Source organism: Lonchura striata, chromosome 15 (genome assembly GCF_050655825.1).
Source record: "Lonchura striata isolate lonStrDom1 chromosome 15, ASM5065582v1, whole genome shotgun sequence".
NCBI lineage: Eukaryota > Metazoa > Chordata > Aves > Passeriformes > Estrildidae > Lonchura > Lonchura striata.
In genome coordinates, this window is record NC_140717.1 from 15413949 (window position 1) to 15432536 (window position 18588).

Here is an 18588-nt window from a genome sequence, read left to right on the forward strand (position 1 = left end):
TTTTTTCCTTCCCAAAACTGAATATTACGTGGCCAGCTGATAACACTTGGCTTCAAAGAGACATGAAATACTGGCAGTGCTGTGTGAGAGAATCCAACCTGTGATGGCGAGGTCTTCCCCAGCCAAGTGCATGGAGGTGATGTGAAACACTTTTGTAAGATGGGGCACAAAGAAATTTATTATTCCAATGCAAGGAGCACAGGCTGGGAAGGAAGGGGAAGATGGGAACGCGGCGTGCTGAAGTATTTCTTACTGCTGGGATGTTTGCTTTGAAAGGGCCTTTCAAGAGTACATGTTGCCAGGGGAGATTTTCTCTCCACATCTTTTATTGCCACCCCACAAATAAAAGATTTCAAAACACCCGTACTGGAAATCTGCAGATTTCAACAGTTGCTGCCACACAGAAGCTGGAGACTTTCAGATTTCCTCAACCTGCAGTGAGTTTAGCATGAGAGATTATGAGAGTGAAATGAGGAAATCCTTCCTCGGAGTAAATGCTTCACCGCTGTGTTTTTAAGCACATTTTGTGCACTATAAATGCCGAGGAAATGCTTTCAAAATTGTTAAGTGGAGATCAGGATCTGAGGACAAAAAGCAGAGGCAAAGCGACACTGAAGGAAAGAAAGGGCAGGAGGGAAAGAGCAGCTGCACATCCTGAATCCTTAGGGCAGGGCTGTGTCTCCTCCCAGCCCATCCTGCAGCACCCCAGAGTCACCCTGCTCCTGCACAGCACCAGGGATGGCTTTTGGTCTATGTGGAATCTGTGTTGATGATTCCCAGATTGTAGAAAGTCTCTGTCTGTCAGCCCCGCTGCCAAAGCAGAAGCCATAATTGGTCTGTGCTGGTTTCCAGGTTGTTTATTCTGTTTATCTCTCACATGTTCTGCTGCCCTGCCCAGCTCTGTCCTGCAGGGCAGCGTGTGGGGCTCTGCCCTCAGTGGGATGTGACAAACATTAAATACCAGAAACTCCCTGGGCTGGATTTACAAGAACGTGCCAATATCTGTCACCTACGTTGGACAGTGTGTCCCCAGCCTGAGCCAACAGAAAAATGCCAACACCACAGTGAGACATGGAGGGCATGAAGGAGGAGAAAAAGGACAAGGCACACCCAATTTCCTCCAGCTTGTCCCCTTTGGACCCCTCATCTAGAATCCTAAAATTTTACTTTTGCACCCGTGCCACACTTAATTATTACTGATATCAACCACTCAGAGCTGGTAATTCATGCTGTAAGATTGAAAACTCTTTTCCATGGGCAGAGATCACAGCCAGTGTCTCTGGGGGCTCTGTCCAGGGGGGTTCCTGAGCCCTGCCAGGGTCCCAGACCTGCCAGGGATGCTCTGGGTTCCCACAGGTCCTGGAAGGGGACACAGGGAGGGACCCTGGGGCACAGCTGGGTGCTGGTTCTGCTGCCCTGGGGAGGATCCAGCCAGCGCTGCTGCCATGGAGAACAGACACCTGAGAGCTTCTCCTTGTGCTGCCACTGAACAAAGCAGAAACCCTCAGGGTGTGTGTTGCAGCATTTGTGAGACAGAGAGGCCATGATTTACGTTTGGAATGAGATTTGAGCTACTCCAGTCCAGGCCTAAGATCTGGGCCTTGTGAGGCTTTCCAGCCTGTGACGCCGTTAGAAATTAAGAGTTTGTGGCACAGTTAGAAATTGTACAAAGGTGTGATGGGGAGCACTGGGCTGTCTGGGTGTGAAGCAGTACAGGTTTATAGTGTGAAGTTTAGGCCACCTTAAGACAAAGACAAACAATGTTAGCTTGCCAATGAGAGTGCCTTTGTAAACTGTAAACTATACAGAAATATATAAAAACTGCCATCTTCTCTGGAATAAAGGGAGAACGTTGCATTAACCACATTGGTTGGATGTGCGTTCTGTCCTGTCCAGCTTTCCCATTATCTGAGGTCCCTGCTCGTGGTGGGGATGTTCCCCAGCTCTGCTGTGGCTGCCACACCACTGGAATTGTTGAGTCCCAGCCCGTTTGCTGTTTGCAGAGCTGTTGGGTTTGAAATCTCACAGACAGCCATTTGCTGAGACCTTCTGTTCCCCACAAACTTGACAGTGTGGCTTGTTGCATTGCCTTATGTTATTATTGATATTTTCATCTTGTGTAACCAGCTCTGCTGAGGAAAAATCCATTCTTGCCAACTTTGATCCCCTTAATTCTTGTAAGAAGATGCCTCCAAGCTTTGGCCCATTTGAGGAATGCACAGATGGTTTTGTACAGGAGTGTGGCTCCTCAGAGAAGGCTGCTGACCTTGTGTGAGTCAGGGATCCTGTTCAGTGAGACTGAAGGGATCCTGAAGGGAGCTGCTGCTGCCTGTCTTTCAAAATTCTTTCTCTGTCTGTCACTGGGAGCTCAGGAGGAGCTGCAGCAAGCTCAGGGAAAAGCCTGCGGTACCTGAAAATGAAGGTGATTCTAAATAAAGAAGGCTGGGGTGAGACTGACAGGCAAGAAGAGAAATAAGGAAAAGAAACAGAAGGTATCCTGAAAAGCAGGGATTTTCCTGGAGCAGCTCATCCCTTCCTAGAATGTTGGTGCAGCCTTTCCTAAGCCCTGGGCTGTAGCTGCAGGCACCGTGCATGTGCTGCTCTCCAAGGAGCAGGAGATGCCCAGGGGCACAATCTGTCACAACTGGGGAGGCTTTTCACCTCGTAAGAAATGGACCCTTTGCACCAAATCCTTTCCATGGCCCTTGGGAGCTCCTTACAGGTGTGTGAGGTGCATCCTCAAAGTGCCAGTGTGTTTTCCACAAGAGCACAGAAGTGACTTCTGGTTATCCTGGTCTGAATAAAATATTTGCTGCATAATCCCCCTGAAGTGCAGCATGTAGCCAGAGCTGAAGGGCAGCATGGATGGGCATTGGAAGGTGCAGAATGGCCCCAAATGCTGAATCAGGAGTTCACTGAGCACTGGTGTCCTTCAGCAGCTGCAGGGGCTGCAGTGAAGGCAGCAACGTGGTGACAAACAAACTTCTCACTGCCACAAAGAAATGTCCTCTCTCAAGTGACCTGCATAAAATGTGGGACTTTAGGAGAGTTATTTCTGAGAGCTGACAGCTTTGGTCACCACAAACTGACTTGAGAGCCCCCTGCTGCAGGGGTGTCGTGCCAGAAGAATGAGATTGCTGGCAGCAGAGAGAGTTTCCTTAAAACTCAGAGCCCTCCTTGAAATCCTGGCAAGAAAATGGAATTGTCTCAGAATAAGGTGAATGGACAGAAAAAAATGTCTGGGTTTTGGCAGCAAACGTGGTTAAAATCCCAAACAGAACTTCACCAAACCCTCCTTTGCCACAGGAGTGGGAGATCAAGGCAAGAAACTATTGGAAGTATGAAAATTCTTCAAATGAAGGATGAAATAGGAAGTGAAGCTGCAGAGGAGGAGATGACAGCTGTCCTACCACGGCCTCCAAAGTGCACCTGCAGCACAAACATTGGGAAAAAATCCCTGTGATGTCAGCTGAGAAGCCACTATTAAGAACAACTTAAAAGAGCGTGAGCCTCTTATAGAAAATAAAGAAAAACTACTCAACCTTCAGTGCTAATTGCACAGAGTATAAAAGCACAGTGCAGCACCTGCAGCAGGGATGCCTGGGATGCAAATGCTGCACAGGACTTGTGTTCTGCTTGGGCAGAAATGTGACAGCCACAGCACTGGCTTGCAGTGCCTCTGCCTGGTCAGTGTGGATGGGGAGAACAGCAGCACAAAGAAAAATTGGGCATTAATTAAGAAATTAAATCTGTTCTTCACATTCATTTGTACTTTTGTAGCTCTAGCAAGTAGGAGATGAAAGTAAGAGAGGGAGCTGGGGTTTCATGGGACAGTAATTTCTGCATCTGTGCATGGAATGTTCACATCTGGATTGCACCTCTGATCAAACCCCGCTGGGCCTGGCAACCTGACTAAAATTCAAATAAAATCTCTGCTACCTTAACCAGTCTGGGTGGCAGCCACAGCAAAGAATTCCCCTTGGGCTAATGGGCCTGAGCCTGCAGCACATGGAAAATTGCAATTTATTTTTACCCAAATCCAGCCTGACCAAAGTCCAGCTCCTTCAGGTGCACTCACTGCTGCTCTCTGCCTGCTTGCTTACCTGGCTGCTGTGTTTTCAGTTTGCTTTCCCTGCCTCTTCTTCCGGGCACTTTTTAACACATTTTTAACTCATTTTAACTCATTTTTCCTATCTGTTTTTCTAGGGATTTTTTGCAAAGCACCATTTTTAATGACATCATTTCCTTTCCAGACAAAATCTGGAAGCATTTTCGGTTTGTGTGGCACCCGTAAATTTTCTGGTTAGGAAAGAGAAGTCATAATTTCTAGTAAAAGTATCAGATTTATAGGTTTTCTGTGATTCTGGGGATATATTTTTATGTTTCACATTGCTTTTACCTAAACTTCTCTTGTGATGAAATGAAGGTAGAAACCTTTTTCTCACTCCCCCCATGTTTTTCTCCTCTTTCACTGTGGCATGTTTTTCTGTATCTACACAGCCCTAAGGGAAGCTGTTGAAAAACAAACGAAAAGAGAAAAATCCTAAAGTACAACAGCAAACTTATGGCAGCACTCTGCAGTTTGTCACTTACCTTTCATGCATGAGTTGGAACAGTTGTTTGTGCCCAGATTCGAGGGGGAAGCTGAAGAACTTTACAGATCTGCTTTGGCATTTAGACAGGGCTCTTACAAGTCCATGGCAGAAAGACTGACAGATAGGAAGGCCAACTCATTTGTAAATGGATTTTTACAGGGTGTTATTGGATGAGAGGAGCTCAGTCCACGTGTGTCACACAGGCTTTGGATCAAAAATGATCCAGTGAAGAGCACAGGGGAGGAGTCAGCTCTGCACTGGTTTTTCTGATAATTCAATCCCTGCCTTTAAATAAAAGTCAATAGTGAAGTATTGATTTCAATAAGTCATGGTTTCTGAAGAGCTCTGTGAAAAAAGGCAAATTTTGTGTCACCCAGAATGTGGCATTTTGACATTTGTTCTCACGGTGATTAGGTTTTTTAAAAGTTCTCCTCAAAAGAGAATTCTGTGGTTTGTTTTGTTTTCTGCAGACCCTCATAGCCATGAGGTCTGCAGAATCTTTTTGCTGGGATTTTGGGAGTTTTGGACCTGCCACCCCTGTGCTGCCAGGGCCACCCAGGACATGTCCTCGGGGCTCCTCTCCTGCTTGAGGGGTTTGACAGGCTGTGTTCCTTTCCTGGGAAAAAGAAGGATTGTGCCAGTTAATTCTTTTGTAAAATACACTGGGATGGCTCACAGGGAACCTCCAGAGAAACAGAAACACCCCTCAATGCTCATTGACAGTGTTGAGCCAGGGATGGGCGAAATGACTTGTGTGATTTCAGAAGTAAAGGAATGTTTATTCAAAAGCACCTCTCTCTTTTATAGAGAACAACATGAAGACTGATTCCATTGGTCTTAAAGTAAAAACATTTAAAGTGAACATCTTAAAGTAAACATCTTAAGTAAAAACAAAAACCTGATTGGCATACTGGGCTTAGGTCAGTGTGGTAGAACAGATCTATGAACAATATGAACGGAAAGCAAGGTAATCGATTGTTTCCATTCCTCCCAGATTTTCCCCAGGCTTAGCCTGGCAGAAATATTTCTCTTTTTCTCTCTGACTGAACTGAGAGCACCCACAGCTCGTGGCAGGCGTGTGGGGCTGGATGGATGGATTTGGACAGCAAGGTGCAGGGAAAGGTGTCACCCTTGGCAAGGCCATTTCCCCAGCGCTGGGCAGGACACCCCAAGGGCAGCAGAGCAGCTCCAGCCCGTCAGTGCAGGAGGAACAGAGGTGGGAGGTGTCAGGAGATGTCAGATCCCCTCGTTCCTGCAGCCCTTGGGGCTGGAGACACAGCAGCAGTGCCCAGCACTGCCAGAACGTTCAGTGCAGCTCATTCCCTGCCAGCCCTGCAGCAGCCAGGCATTTGTATTGCAGTTGCACCAGGCATTTGTAATTACGCCTGTGTAATGACATTCATAATTATAAATATACGTAATTATAAATAATTGTTTGTAATTACGAAGCTGCTGTGCCCTGCAGAGGCCGGGGCGTGCTCCTTTCACCCTGCTGGAGTTTGGCTTTGCTGACACAATGGAAGGGGAGGAACAGGGGGAGCAGAGCAGAGGTCACCCTGAGCTTTCTCCCGTTCCTGCAGGATTTCTTCTGTTCCATTCTCTCCCCTTCCTGCACCAGAGGACAATTCTCTCCTCTCCAGGTGCAGAGCACAAAGGCAGCTGCTGGGGTGAGCAGCAGATTTTCAGGATTTTTGATACACAGGGATTTTCCTTTCCAGTCTCTCACCCAGAGGAGCTCCCTGTGTTTCCCTGAGGAATATTCCCTGGCCTGGCAGTCAGAGGGAAATTCCAGAGCCCTTTTCTGAGCAGGGAGCCTCTCCTAATGCTGATCCTCTGTGCCATCCTGGATTAGATGAACAAGGCAGTCCAGTACAGTCCAGTCTCAGAAGAGCAGAGGACAAAAGTAATTTTTTAGGTAAAGGCTCTTGACATTCTCTCCAAATAATTCTATTGAAGCACTTAGCTGAATGAATGCAGTTTAAGGACTGCTTTTCTTGGCTGTGTTGTCTGTCTTAAAGTCCCTTTTTTACTAATTAATGAATTATTTGTTGCTCAGAGCCTAAAAACTAACTGGGAAGACTTATGAATGTTGATGCAGCTCTGTCTAGGCATAGGACCAGAGCTATCTTTACAAAACAAAAGTGTGCTGTTGTGTATTTAAGAGCTTTCTGGGGATTTTTTCTGGTTTTCTGTTGATCCTTTGGGATAAGGATGGTGTATCCTTGCATTACTAGGAGAAGATTAAAGGCTAGATTAGTGTGGCAAACATTCATGACTTAAGGCATTCCTCTTAATACTGTTAAACTCCCAAGCTTTACAGCCTGTCTGTCTGCTCTTGGGGGCTTTGCAGTGGTCTGGGGAAGGGATGCTCTGTCCTATGGCAGGAGCAGCACTTGGGCTCCTTTTCCTTGAGTGATGCCTGGAGAGGCTCCCTGGAGCAGAGGCTGGACAGAGTTAAATTAATAAATAGGGATTTATTGAAAGGCCTTCGAAGGATGCACCTTGGGCAGCACAGGAGCCCAGCTGTGGCTCCACCCAGGATGGATGGCATGTCACGAGTTTTCACACTTTTAGAAGTTTTGGTCCATTTCCATATTGGGGTAAATTGCCCAATTCCAGCTCCAGGTTGTGCAGTCCCACCCTCCCAGTTTGCTCTCCTCAGTTCTCTGTTCTTTTACACTTTTTGGGCTGAAGCTGCAGTGGTGTCCTTGGTTCTAGGCTGGAAAAGGATTGTTCTGTGTGCCTGAGCTGGTTCTGGGCTGGAAAAGGTAAAGTTAACTATTAACTCTTAACTTCATCAAGGCCTACTCATTTGTTTTAATTAACTCTAGTAAGGCTTATCTCTAACTAAAATCTTAGCTCCTCTAAAATCTCTAAATTCCTTAAAATTTAAGTTTGAATGGAATATCTGCATTCCCCAGGAATGCTGAGAAGGCAGCAGGGTGTTGGCTTCAGCAGTCACAGTTGATCTGCTGGGTTTTCTTAAACACAGTCTTCAGAAACCTCTGTTCCCCCCTGTTAAAATTTAGTTGGGAAACTTGAAGGACGTGCAACACTTGAAATTGAATGAATATGCATGTAATTGTTTCTTTTTCTTTAATTTCATGGAGACTTAGATCTTAAATTTCAGTCACAGGGATTAGAGCCATGAACATGAACACTAAGTTTACTTAGTGCTCAGAAAATTACTTTTAAAGCCCATTATTTTGCAAAGAACGTTGCATCTGATGCTGCCTGAGTATTTTCCCCTCTTACTTTTCTCACCCATCTGCAAATTATTCTGTCAGTTTATAACCCAATTCGTATGAGCAATTCAACTGGGGGAAAACAGAGAGAGGGGGGGGGAAAACCCACCTTAGCTTATAGCTCAAACATATGTGTTATTTTCACCTAATTAACAGCTTTTACAGAGCAGGTTCCGTGTTTGCAATTAGATGGGTGCAAGAAGGAGCTGGTACCATCTGCTGGGGTTTCACCACAGAAACAGCTCTTGAGCCCTTCTGGGATAGCAGCTGATGAATATGAAAAATGTGGATGTTTACATCAACCAACAAGTGCTGGTAATGCACAAGTGGAAGGATCAAATATTTAAACAAATCCACCTCGGACGAGAGCGTGTGCTCGGAATTTGTGCTGGTGAGAGATCCTTGATGGCAGTGCTGGGAATGAAGGGGTGTGTGGAGATGAGCAGGGAAGGATGCTGGCCCAGGAGAGGCACAGGGTGGTGAGGAGGCCAGCAGGAGCCAGGCTGGCTTGCAGGTGAGATTGCTCTAAAGAAACAGAAACTCACGGGGCTAGAATGGCACTGACAGGATTTTGATCACAAGTGGATAAGGAAGAAAGGAGATCCTGCTCTTAGCTCTGCTCCAACTTGCTTTTTGTTAATTAAGATCTCAGCTGATGGCTAGAGGATCTCATTTCGTGCAGCAGAGAACATTTTGGCAGCCCCATGTACTGCTTTAGCTGCTCCCCATTTGCTTGCAGTATTCCCTCTCCATAATCCATAAGGAGGAAACGCTGGAGCATCTGCCCTTGCTGTGTGCTGTGGGTGCTCAGGGGTTCTTACTGAGCTGAAATTCAGCAGCAGGATGGAGCATCTGCCCTTGCTGTGTGCTGTGGGTGCTCAGGGGTTCTTACTGAGCTGAAATTGGGCAGCAGGATGGAGCATCTGCCCTTGCTGTGTGCTGTGGGTGCTCAGGGCTTGTTGCTGAGCTGGAATTCAGCAGCAGGATGGAGCATCTGCCCTTGCTGTGTGCTGTGGGTGCTCAGGGGTTGCTGGAATTCAGCAGCAGGATGGAGTGTGAGTGCACACCCAGCTTCCCCTCTGGAGCTGTGCCTCTGCCCAACATCTCCTCTCCATCAGGAACGCCCCTGCACGATGCTGGGAAGAGAAGGGGAGCAGCTGCTCTGCACCTGGGACTGCAATCCTGGCACATCTCAAGTGTTGTTTAATAATTTTGCACAGATCAACAGTTTTTGAGCAGTGCACACTCCGTTCCGTTCAGCAGGTTTTTAAACTCTCATCGTGCATTCATGGATCAGTGCACCTTTTCTAAGCCTCAGCAATTGTCTGCATTGTTAAACCCAAATGTTAATATCTGCCATGCTGTCCTTCCCTCGAGTTCAGTGCATTTCAATGGGGGTTAAATGCTAAAACCACTCTAAAACTTCAAACACCCATTCACATCATCACAGGCTATACCTGGGCTCATCTCCCTCAATTTCCTGCTTCTCTTCCTCAGCAGTGTTAAACACTGATCCTCAGAGAAAACCAGCAGAGGCTTCTGTCGCTGTTGAGGCAGGACAGGAATGAGAAGACTGATCAGAAGTTGTTGAGAGTAAAACTCTGGTTTATTCAAAATACACCACGCTTTTATACAGAGCTTTGTGAGGACCAACTCCATTGGTCCTGCAGTGAAAATAACCTACACCATTGGTACAAAGTGCTTGATGCACAGTGATAGAACTTCACTATGAACAATGTGAACAACAAGAGAGATAGAGAATTATTTACATTCTTTCCCAGCTCTTTCCCAAGCAGCTGCCAGGCTGTGCTTCTGTATCTCACTAGAAACACTCCAAGTCCAGACAGGAGTTTTGGATCTCCTGCTTTACTCTTTTAGAACAATAAAACTGGGAAGAATGACTTACAAAATGATGATTTCAAAATGGCCTGGACTTCCCAATGGATTTGGTTGTGTAGTTTTGGAAATGTCTGATAACCAGTGAAACTCTGATACTGGATCCTCCTCCCCTTGATTCATTAGGATTGACTTCGGCAGTTTTAAGATCAAGCCTTTGGGTGATTAAAAAAAGGGCAGATGGATCTGAAAAGAACCAACCCAAACACAGCCCTGTTCCTGCTGACAGAAGGTGTGACCAGCCTGTTTTTACAGGATAACACAGTGCAAACTCCCCTGCCTCAATCCCAATTTCCCCAAACAGCAAAATTAGGGACACCTCTTGTTCCACTGCAAAGTGTGGGATTTAATTCTTGGTGGAGGCTGCAGTTAAAGACTACTTAGGATGAAGAGCAGTGGAACTGCTTCAGGCTCACCTTGGCATATCTCTTTTTTTCCCTTTTCTGGTGGTAGGGAGGGGGAAATCCTTCTAATCCTGTTTGTAGGTGTAGCTGTTGGGCTGCAGTGAGCCATGCAGTTTGTATCCTGCTCCTGTGGAACATTATTATTCAATGATAAGATGAAAAACAAACACATATCGAACACACGGGATGGGGAATACTCGACTTAAACTCCGGCTATTGTTTCTAAGTAGGAAAGAAAGCTTAGAATATATCTCAGGGGATTCCTAAAGACAACACTTCTATCTGAAACTACAGCAGCTATTTCAGAGAACAGTGCTTGGACAACTGATTTGCCAATAAAAACAAATTAACAGGAAAAGAATGCTTCAAAAATGACACTTCCAAGACTATTCTGCACACGTGGAAGATTAAAAGGGAATAAAACCTCTTGTTTTATTAGTTTAAATTCCAGCATCATGTCATTTGCCATCCTTTACTCTGTGTATTCCTAATCTACCATTTGCCTCAAACTGCTTGCAGGCAATATCTGCAGAGCCCAGTGCACAAGATGAGCTGGGGCAGGGCAAGGCAGAACTATTGTGAGAATTATCTGCACGGCAAAATCCCTGCTTGTGGAAGAGAAAGAGATCCTTGGGAGGCCTGGCACCTCGTGCAGGGCTTTTGCACCAAGGAGGGTTTGTGAGGAGCACGAATGTAAACTCAGAAGGCTTTGGAAAATCCTAAGAATCAGGGCAACACTCTGCTCCTCTGCCCTGAGCAGGCTGGAGATTCTCCTGCCTCTGCTTCCCCAGTGCCCTGCTGGCTGGAAAAGATGCCCTTGGGGACGAGGAGTGGGCTGGGCACCCCGAGGTGCTGCAGCCACGAGGTGGATGGAGATGTGGCCAGGTCCCTGCTGGAGCACATCTCGCTCTCCCTCCCACGCTTGAGAGCGTGGAGAAAAATGGTTGTGCCCAGCAGGGTTTCAGCACGACCAAAAACCTCCTGAATAACAAACAGCCATCAGACTGTGACTGTGCTGTCTGCTGCGAGGGCTCCTTCCAGGAGGAGCCTGGAGCAGAGCCTGCGTGCGGAGATGAGCCACGAGCAGCCATCACTTGTTTTCCTGGCACTCCACGTCCCCTGTGTTTCACCTGCTCCCCCAAAGGCTGCGGAAACCTTTGTGACCTGGACGTCGAATGGTTTCCCAATTACTCCTCCTGAGCTGCTGTCTTCCTCTGGTCTAGATTAGCCTAAAACGAGGAGGCTGTCACGGACTGTACAGGGCAAATTGAACTTCTTTACAATTACTTGTGGGGATTGGAGCCAACCACCTGCTTCAAAGCCCTGAGAGGTTAATTGCAGCTCTCTTTCTCTTGACCTGCACGTGGGAGCACATGGTGGCTCCCCTGCAAACTGTCTCAAGCAGCATTTTCTGGTGCTGCCAGGCAGTGACAATGGATGGTGTCAGACTGCTTGAAACAGCCTTGCTCCGTGCATTTTACATTTTACTGATTCTTCTCACGGCATGTAGTGTTTGCAGGAGAGATTTAAGAGTGTGCAAAACGCCAATCGCTTGGTTTTTAAAATTTTAAAAGTTTAATTATAATAAAATGGTTGTAAAAATAGTCATACAATTAAAGTAATAAAGTTTAGAGTTAGGACAATTACAAGAATTTGGTAGAATTTGGTATGTCTCTTGAAGGATCTTTTGTATTGTTATTTGAGATGGCTTCTGGAATCCAAGGAAATGGGACAAATTCTCTGTTTGTGTTCTGTGGGGTTGTGTCCTGCAGAGATGTTTTTTCTTCAAGTTTCGAGGCGCTTTAATTCCTTTCCCTTGTGAAAAACATGTTCATTCTCCTGTGAAAATGTAAAAAGTTTATTAAAGGACAAGAGGAGACAGGGATCATAAAGCAAAGGTTATTTATGGCTGGGTGCATCGTGGCACTCAGCCAAGAGCACACTGTCACCTTTAGGGATTCCCCTTTAAATATATTTTCCCTTACACCAATCTGTTGCATATTCATAACCCTTATGCATATCCACAACTAGTTTACATTTTCCAGGAGCTATTTTACACGGCCTCTCCCTGGGGCCACCTTTTTAGGGCATGTGTGTTTCTTGGCTGTGGTTTTGGCTCCTTTTCCTTATCACTTCCAGTTTGGGCCTTGGTCCTCACTGCCTTCAGATGGTGAGTGCTGATGGTTGGCAGATCTGTGTGCATATCTATATGCATATCTATATGTATATGTTGGCATATCAGATGTAGCAGGTGTCCTCATCCTGTGTTCATTGGATGTTATCCCATCCAAGCAGGCATTTTAACACAAGCACAGCTATTTCATTACTGTATCTAAGCTTAATTAACAGGAGAAATACTACAGAAATACTAAATACTATACTATATTTCTACTATAACAGTAGAAAACTGTATAGTTATAACAAAGTTACTTTAACATCACACATATAAAATCCATTTTAATATTTGCGAAAAACCAATATTATAATCTGTCTATAATTTATATCTATCAATTCCTTCTGTGTGAGGAGTTGTTTGCTTGTTTGCATTTGTTTTATAATTGGAGGGTGCAATAATGGAAGCGGCCAGAGGCGGCGCTGCAGCAGGAGGCTGAACACAAAATGGCGCCAGGCATCATCCACGGACAGGGCGCCGCCATGTTTCCGTACGGAAGAGGTGTGCGGGGCACGGTGGCTGCGCAGATTGCGTAACCGGGGCGCTCCGCGCGGTGCCCGGCTGCGCAAACTGCGTACCCGGGGCAAAGGAAGTTTTCCCGCAGCCGCGTTCTTCAGTGTAGCAGCGTTGCACTGTGAAAAATGCACATTATATGCCTTGCATACAGTAACTGCGCAGATGGTTACTGCACGTAGTATGTTATATTGGTTAGTTGTGCTTTTGTAGTCAAAATGAAGATTTTTAGTAGTTAAAATAAAGACTATGGATATGGGGGGTAATTTTTCTCCACGTTTCGGTGTCAGCATCCATGTTCTGGTTCAAACAGCATTTAGGGATTTCCGAGTTCTTTTTCCTTCTTTTCCCTGGGAATTTTCCTTTCCAGCTCACAGCTGCGGTTATCTCTGTTTCTTCAGAGAGGTCCCAGCCTCATCAGGGTCCTCCCACCACTCGCTGCTGCTCCTGGCTTCTTTTCTGCCTCTCCAAGGTCGGGGTTGAAGCTCTCGAGATGGTAATTTTGTGTTCAGACTCAGATTTTATTATTTCTTCTCGAGATCACAAGTCCTGAGTTCCACAGCATTCTACTAGCGAGCTGCTGAATGGCTGTCTTTCTCTTACAAGCTCTTTTAAGGCTAAAGTATCCAATTAAGAAATGACACCTAAATGTTTTTTACTTTTAAACCAATAGCTAAACCCTCGTGTCCTGCACTACAGACTTTTCTATCCAATTGCACAATACCACCCAAACCCATGAAGAGAAGGAAAAAGGTGAAGAAGAAGGACCAGCCTCTGCCCTAAAACCTCCATTTGTTCTACATATATTGCTATATTCTAAAACCTTAAAAACGCTGCATTTTCCACCACAAAATACCACAGATTTCTAATCAAACTACACTCCACAATCCCAGTGCTGTTAATCAGTTTTGGAAGCCTCCTTCACGGCCTCAGGTCAAATGCAGTGTTCTCTTGTGGGTCTGTGCCTCTCAGCACAGAAAGTTTAAAAATTCTCAGCTTCCAGCACTCCAACACCTAGACTGATATTTTTATAGCTACAATTAATGTCCATATTTCAATTCCCTAATTTAGCACCTTTCTTGCCTGCTGACAAGAACATTTGCTGCAGCAAGAAGAGAATCTGAAAAATTAGCTGCTGTCTTGTCAGATATTAGTTATTCCCCTGATCCAGCCTTGATGTTTATCCCTCCCTTTTTGAGTTTTCTTAATTATTTCTGTCTTGTATTAATTCTCACATAACTCCCTAGATGTAAGCATTATGGTTTAGAATCTCAACTGCTCATTCAATTAATAGGCTTGCTTAATGTGCTTAAACTTTCCAGAGACGCCCGTGACACATTATGAGGGAGGGAAAAAAAGATTCCAAGTGTGCTCCATCTCATTTGTGGTACTCCTGAGCCTCAAGTCCATTTTAAGCTCTTTATCAGATTATCTAGATGCATTATTTTTATATTCTTGTGTTCATTAAGCATTTATGTGGAGGAGTGTTCTCTCCAGAAGAGTGACTTCGTTTCCTTTGCCTCATCCCTCATCACCTGGCTTAGCCCCTCTGTAAATTGTAGTTTCAGCACATTGAGAAGGATCTGAGAAGCTGACTTGAATATGGCAAACATGGAAGGACAGATCTTTTACTTCATATCTGAAAACTGTTTATTTTTTGAGCAAAATAAAGGATCTGACAGAGATTTTCTCTAATTTTTCTTGGCTTGGTAACCCCTAATTCCTGTTAATACCTGACAAGATTTGAGGTAGGTTTGCAGAGGGAACCCAGCCTGTGTTTCAGCCTATTCCCCACTGAAGGCTGCATGAGTTATCTTAGTAATTCCAGGAAACCTGAATTTAAGCACGGGCTCAGGCAGGATCCCACGGAGCCCTGGTGACACAGAGCAGTCCTGACAGGAGAGCAAAGTGCATTCCAGGAACACAACCACATGGCATCAGCTCGGGTTTAAAAGATTAAAACCACACTACATGGAGCCCGTGGGGTGTGATCTCCTCCTTCTCTTCAAGGCAGAATGCAAACCAGATAAAGATAAAATACATGTACACGTGCAGGTCTATAACTCATGTTATGCATGTGTATAAACATGAATATTGTGCATGAATGTTATACATGGCTGTGTGTTTGTGTATCTAAAACTATATTGTTTGTGTATCTAAAACTACACACACATATATTTATAAATATAATATTTATAAATATATTAGAAACCCCTTCATGACAAAGGAGTCCTGTCTTTCAGGATCATGGTTTTATATAAATAAAATCTGTGCTCAGGACCTTGATTTTGTGCCAGAAGGTCCCTGGAACCAGGAGGGCAGATGAGTTGTAGTACACAGCCCACACGCTCGTTTTAGCAGTGATTTCATAGAATGCCACGAAGCAGCTATGAATACATTTTGTTAAAACAGTTACTGAGAAGTTCTAAAAAATAATGCTTCTGCTGCACTTCTGCTCATGAGCCATAAGGGGATCTTTGTCTTTCAGCATTACAGTGCTCAAGGAAAAGGGAAAAGATTCTGGTTTATGGTTCTGAGTCAGTCTTTTTCTTACTAACATATGGCCCCATTTTTTCCTGGTTCTTTAAGCAAGTTGTAAACATAAACGTTGATGCACATGGAGTTTGATTCATGAAGAGTTTAATTTGCCTAGTATAAAAGATTCACACAGGTTATATAACATCGTTAAATTATTTTTGTAGTTTGAGCAGCATCCTTTGAGGAATGCACAACTCTTTCCTTGGGGTCCATTTATCACTGTTTGCTCCTAATTAGAAAACTGGAAATGCAATATGCGTGACTTATATTTGCAGTGTTGTCTTAGGGCTCGTGTATCATCCTTGTTCTTCCTCAGGAATTTTTATTTGTTTCCTAATACATGATATGTTTTTTTAAGGTTTCTGAGAGCTGTGACTCCATCTTCGTTAATGGCAAGGAGATGAAGAGCAAAGTGGGCACCATTGTGAACTTCACCTACCAGCACTTCAGCTCGCAGCTGGAGGTGACGGTCTGGGTGCCGCGGCTGCCGCTGCAGATCGAGATCTCTGACACCGAGCTCAGCCAGGTCAAGGGCTGGAGGATCCCTGTCACCTCCAACAAAAGGTGTGTTGGATTTATTCAAAAAATATGGATGTCGATCTAGTACCGATATCCAGCTGTGAGGGACAAAATCTCTCTAATGGTTTAAAGTTAGAAAGTGTGTGTTTATTGTGTTTATTGTGTGTGGGATCGCTCCCAAATCCACACCACAGCTTCCAGGTGATTACAGAGTCCTTTTATCCATCCAAGCATTGAATACCCAAAATACAAATACAAATTCATCATTTGGTACATCCCATTCCTCACTTCCTATGCTGATCACTCCAAAACCCATTCAGTATGAAGTTTGTCCCTTGAAATGGGTCGGTGTCCCTTTCATGGGGAGGGGTCCCAAAATGAGGAAGTCAATGAAGTCTTCCTCCTTCTGACCTTTCCACCTTTTCAATGCCAATATGACAAGTGAACTGCCTTGCCCAGGTCTCCTCCAACCCAAGCCCTCTGTGATCCCGTGACTTTGGGTGGTTGTTCAGCCTGTGCAGATGCACTGAACAGCAGCCTGGCTGCTGCACTGCTTAGCAGCTCTGAATTAAGTAAGAGACAATTCCTACTGATGACCATGTTCCACCAGGAAAAAGTGGACAGGGAAGAAGGAGGTGAAGAGAATGGGGACAGGGAAGAGAATGGGGATTCTGAGCTCTGACCCCATCATTTCCTACTGGAAACGCCCATTCTGTAAAAACCATCATTTGGAAGATTAAGAACTTCCAGGAACGCTGCTGTGTTGGTGGATTTTTGGTGAAATTGAAAAATATTAGTGGGGAAAAGGTGTGCCACCAGCTCAGATTTATAACCCAGTGAAAAAGCCTTGCTGGCAGCAGCAAGTGGAGGGCTGGACACTGTGGCAGCTCCAGCTAAAGCTCTCCAGTGCCCAGGAGAACATCTCAGCTGCTGGAGAGCCCAGAGAGCAGTGGGGGAGAGTTGCCCAACACTTTCTGAGGGCACAAAACTAAGGGAATGCACACAGTGTGCAGGGTAGTCAGATCATGAGCTCCAGAGACAGGCAATGACTGACCTCTTGATGATTTGGGTATTTTTGTGGCTATGACAGAAGAGGTGATGAGAACCTGGCACAAGAGAAATCAGAGTTTGCTTCAGTGGCAAAGGCAGGAAGAGCTGTGCTGGGTGAGGAATGAATGGATTTGAGCTGACTGCTGAAATCTTCACTGAACCTCCCTTCTCCTGCCTGTGCTGTCCCAGCCCTGAGGCACAGATCCTGCTGCCAGCAGTGGGACTTTTGTCTTGCTGTGGGGATTTTTGCTGAGCACACAGCTGCAGGATTAGGCTGGAGTTTATTGCAGGAGCAGACATTCAGCCACGGCCCTTCTCAAGTTAAACCCATTAGAGGCAGCGCTGGAAATTTCCTCCCTGGTGTCTCCTTCTGATTTATTTGCCCAGCTGAAATGAAGGGAATGGTCTGAGAGTCTGCTCTGCTGGCAAGCTCTGCAGAGTTTTGGTGCAAAGCATTTGCTGCTGCTTGGATTGCACTGGAGCTGCTGGCCCAGGTCCTGCAGGAGGAGGAGACAAAGTGTGGACACTGTGCCACCCCCCTGCAAGGTCCATCCCCATGAGAACAGCAAAGGTTCAGCAGGAAATAAATGATCTCTCCTTTTATTGGCCATTCATGTGGAATTTTTACCTTTGCAGGGCTATTCCGAATCAATAGTTCAGAGCCAGCATTAGTTGTGCTCACGCTGACATTTACTTTGCACATTAGGTTTTTACATTTCCTTTGTTTTTAGATTTGGATGGTTTTTACCTGAGATTTAGTGGCTTTTCATTTTGGCTCTTTTTTATTATTATGACTTTTCTCTTTACTTTTTAATCTGCTTATACCCCCACCACCTGTGTTTTTCCCAAAATCCTAAACAAGGGGGAGTTTTTATGAGTTTTTAAGTGATAAGCTGAAGCACTCAAGACATTTGGACTGCAGTCAGGAGCTGTAGGTTTGAGAGTGAGCAGAGTGCTTTTATCTTTGCAAAAACCCCAAATCCAAGCATTTCCCAGCAGGTGAAGCCATAGCATCGTGTTGTTTCAACTTCACCTTCATGTGAGAGCCAATATTGGCAATTTGCACGAGGTTTTTGATGTCTGTCCTTGAAGGAAACTCAAGGATTCTTTCTAAAGTCCCCGTCAAGAGGCTTAGGCAGCCTTAAACTTAGCCCCAAAATCAACTGAAGCCGTGTCACTGTTCTGGTCGTGGCAGGATTGCAGTGTGGCTTCTTCACAGCCCACCTCACCACAAACAAAACAATTTTCCACTTTGCTCCTGTCCTGCAGGGTTGGTGTCCTCACCCCCCTCCTTGTGTACAACTCCTTGTGTCTTCTCAGCAGGAACTGAGCATTGCTGGAAAGTTGCTCATCAATATTGGAGTATTTTTATAGGGATTGTGCAGAGACACTTGAGCAACCTCCAGACTTTCTGCCATCCCCTCTGGCTGCCCCAGGGCCTCATCACTGGCTGAGGGGCTGAGCCAGATGGCAAAACAGAAAATAATCCTTTAAACGTGTTTATTGGTGCTGTTAACAAAAGAAATGTTTGTACATCAGCAGAGCTGTTCTTCTCCTGAATGCAGCTGCTCTCCTTCAGAGCTGGGGGAGTTCATGTGCCCAGATCACAGCTGGACTTCCCAGGAAAATGTCTTGCTGCTCCCTCTAAAGCCTGC

General features: G+C 45.4%; 1 protein-coding gene across 2 annotated transcripts in view; it reads left to right on the forward strand.

The window, feature by feature from the left end:
- TMEM132B (transmembrane protein 132B) overlaps window positions 1–18588 on the forward strand; it is a 228985-nt gene that overhangs the window by 196900 nt on the left and 13497 nt on the right. For both annotated transcript variants that reach the window (XM_085593384.1, XM_031506201.3), the window contains one exon: window positions 15723–15928. In XM_085593384.1, coding sequence (XP_085449510.1) covers window positions 15723–15928 — 206 coding nt within the window. The remainder of the gene's footprint in view (window positions 1–15722; window positions 15929–18588) is intronic.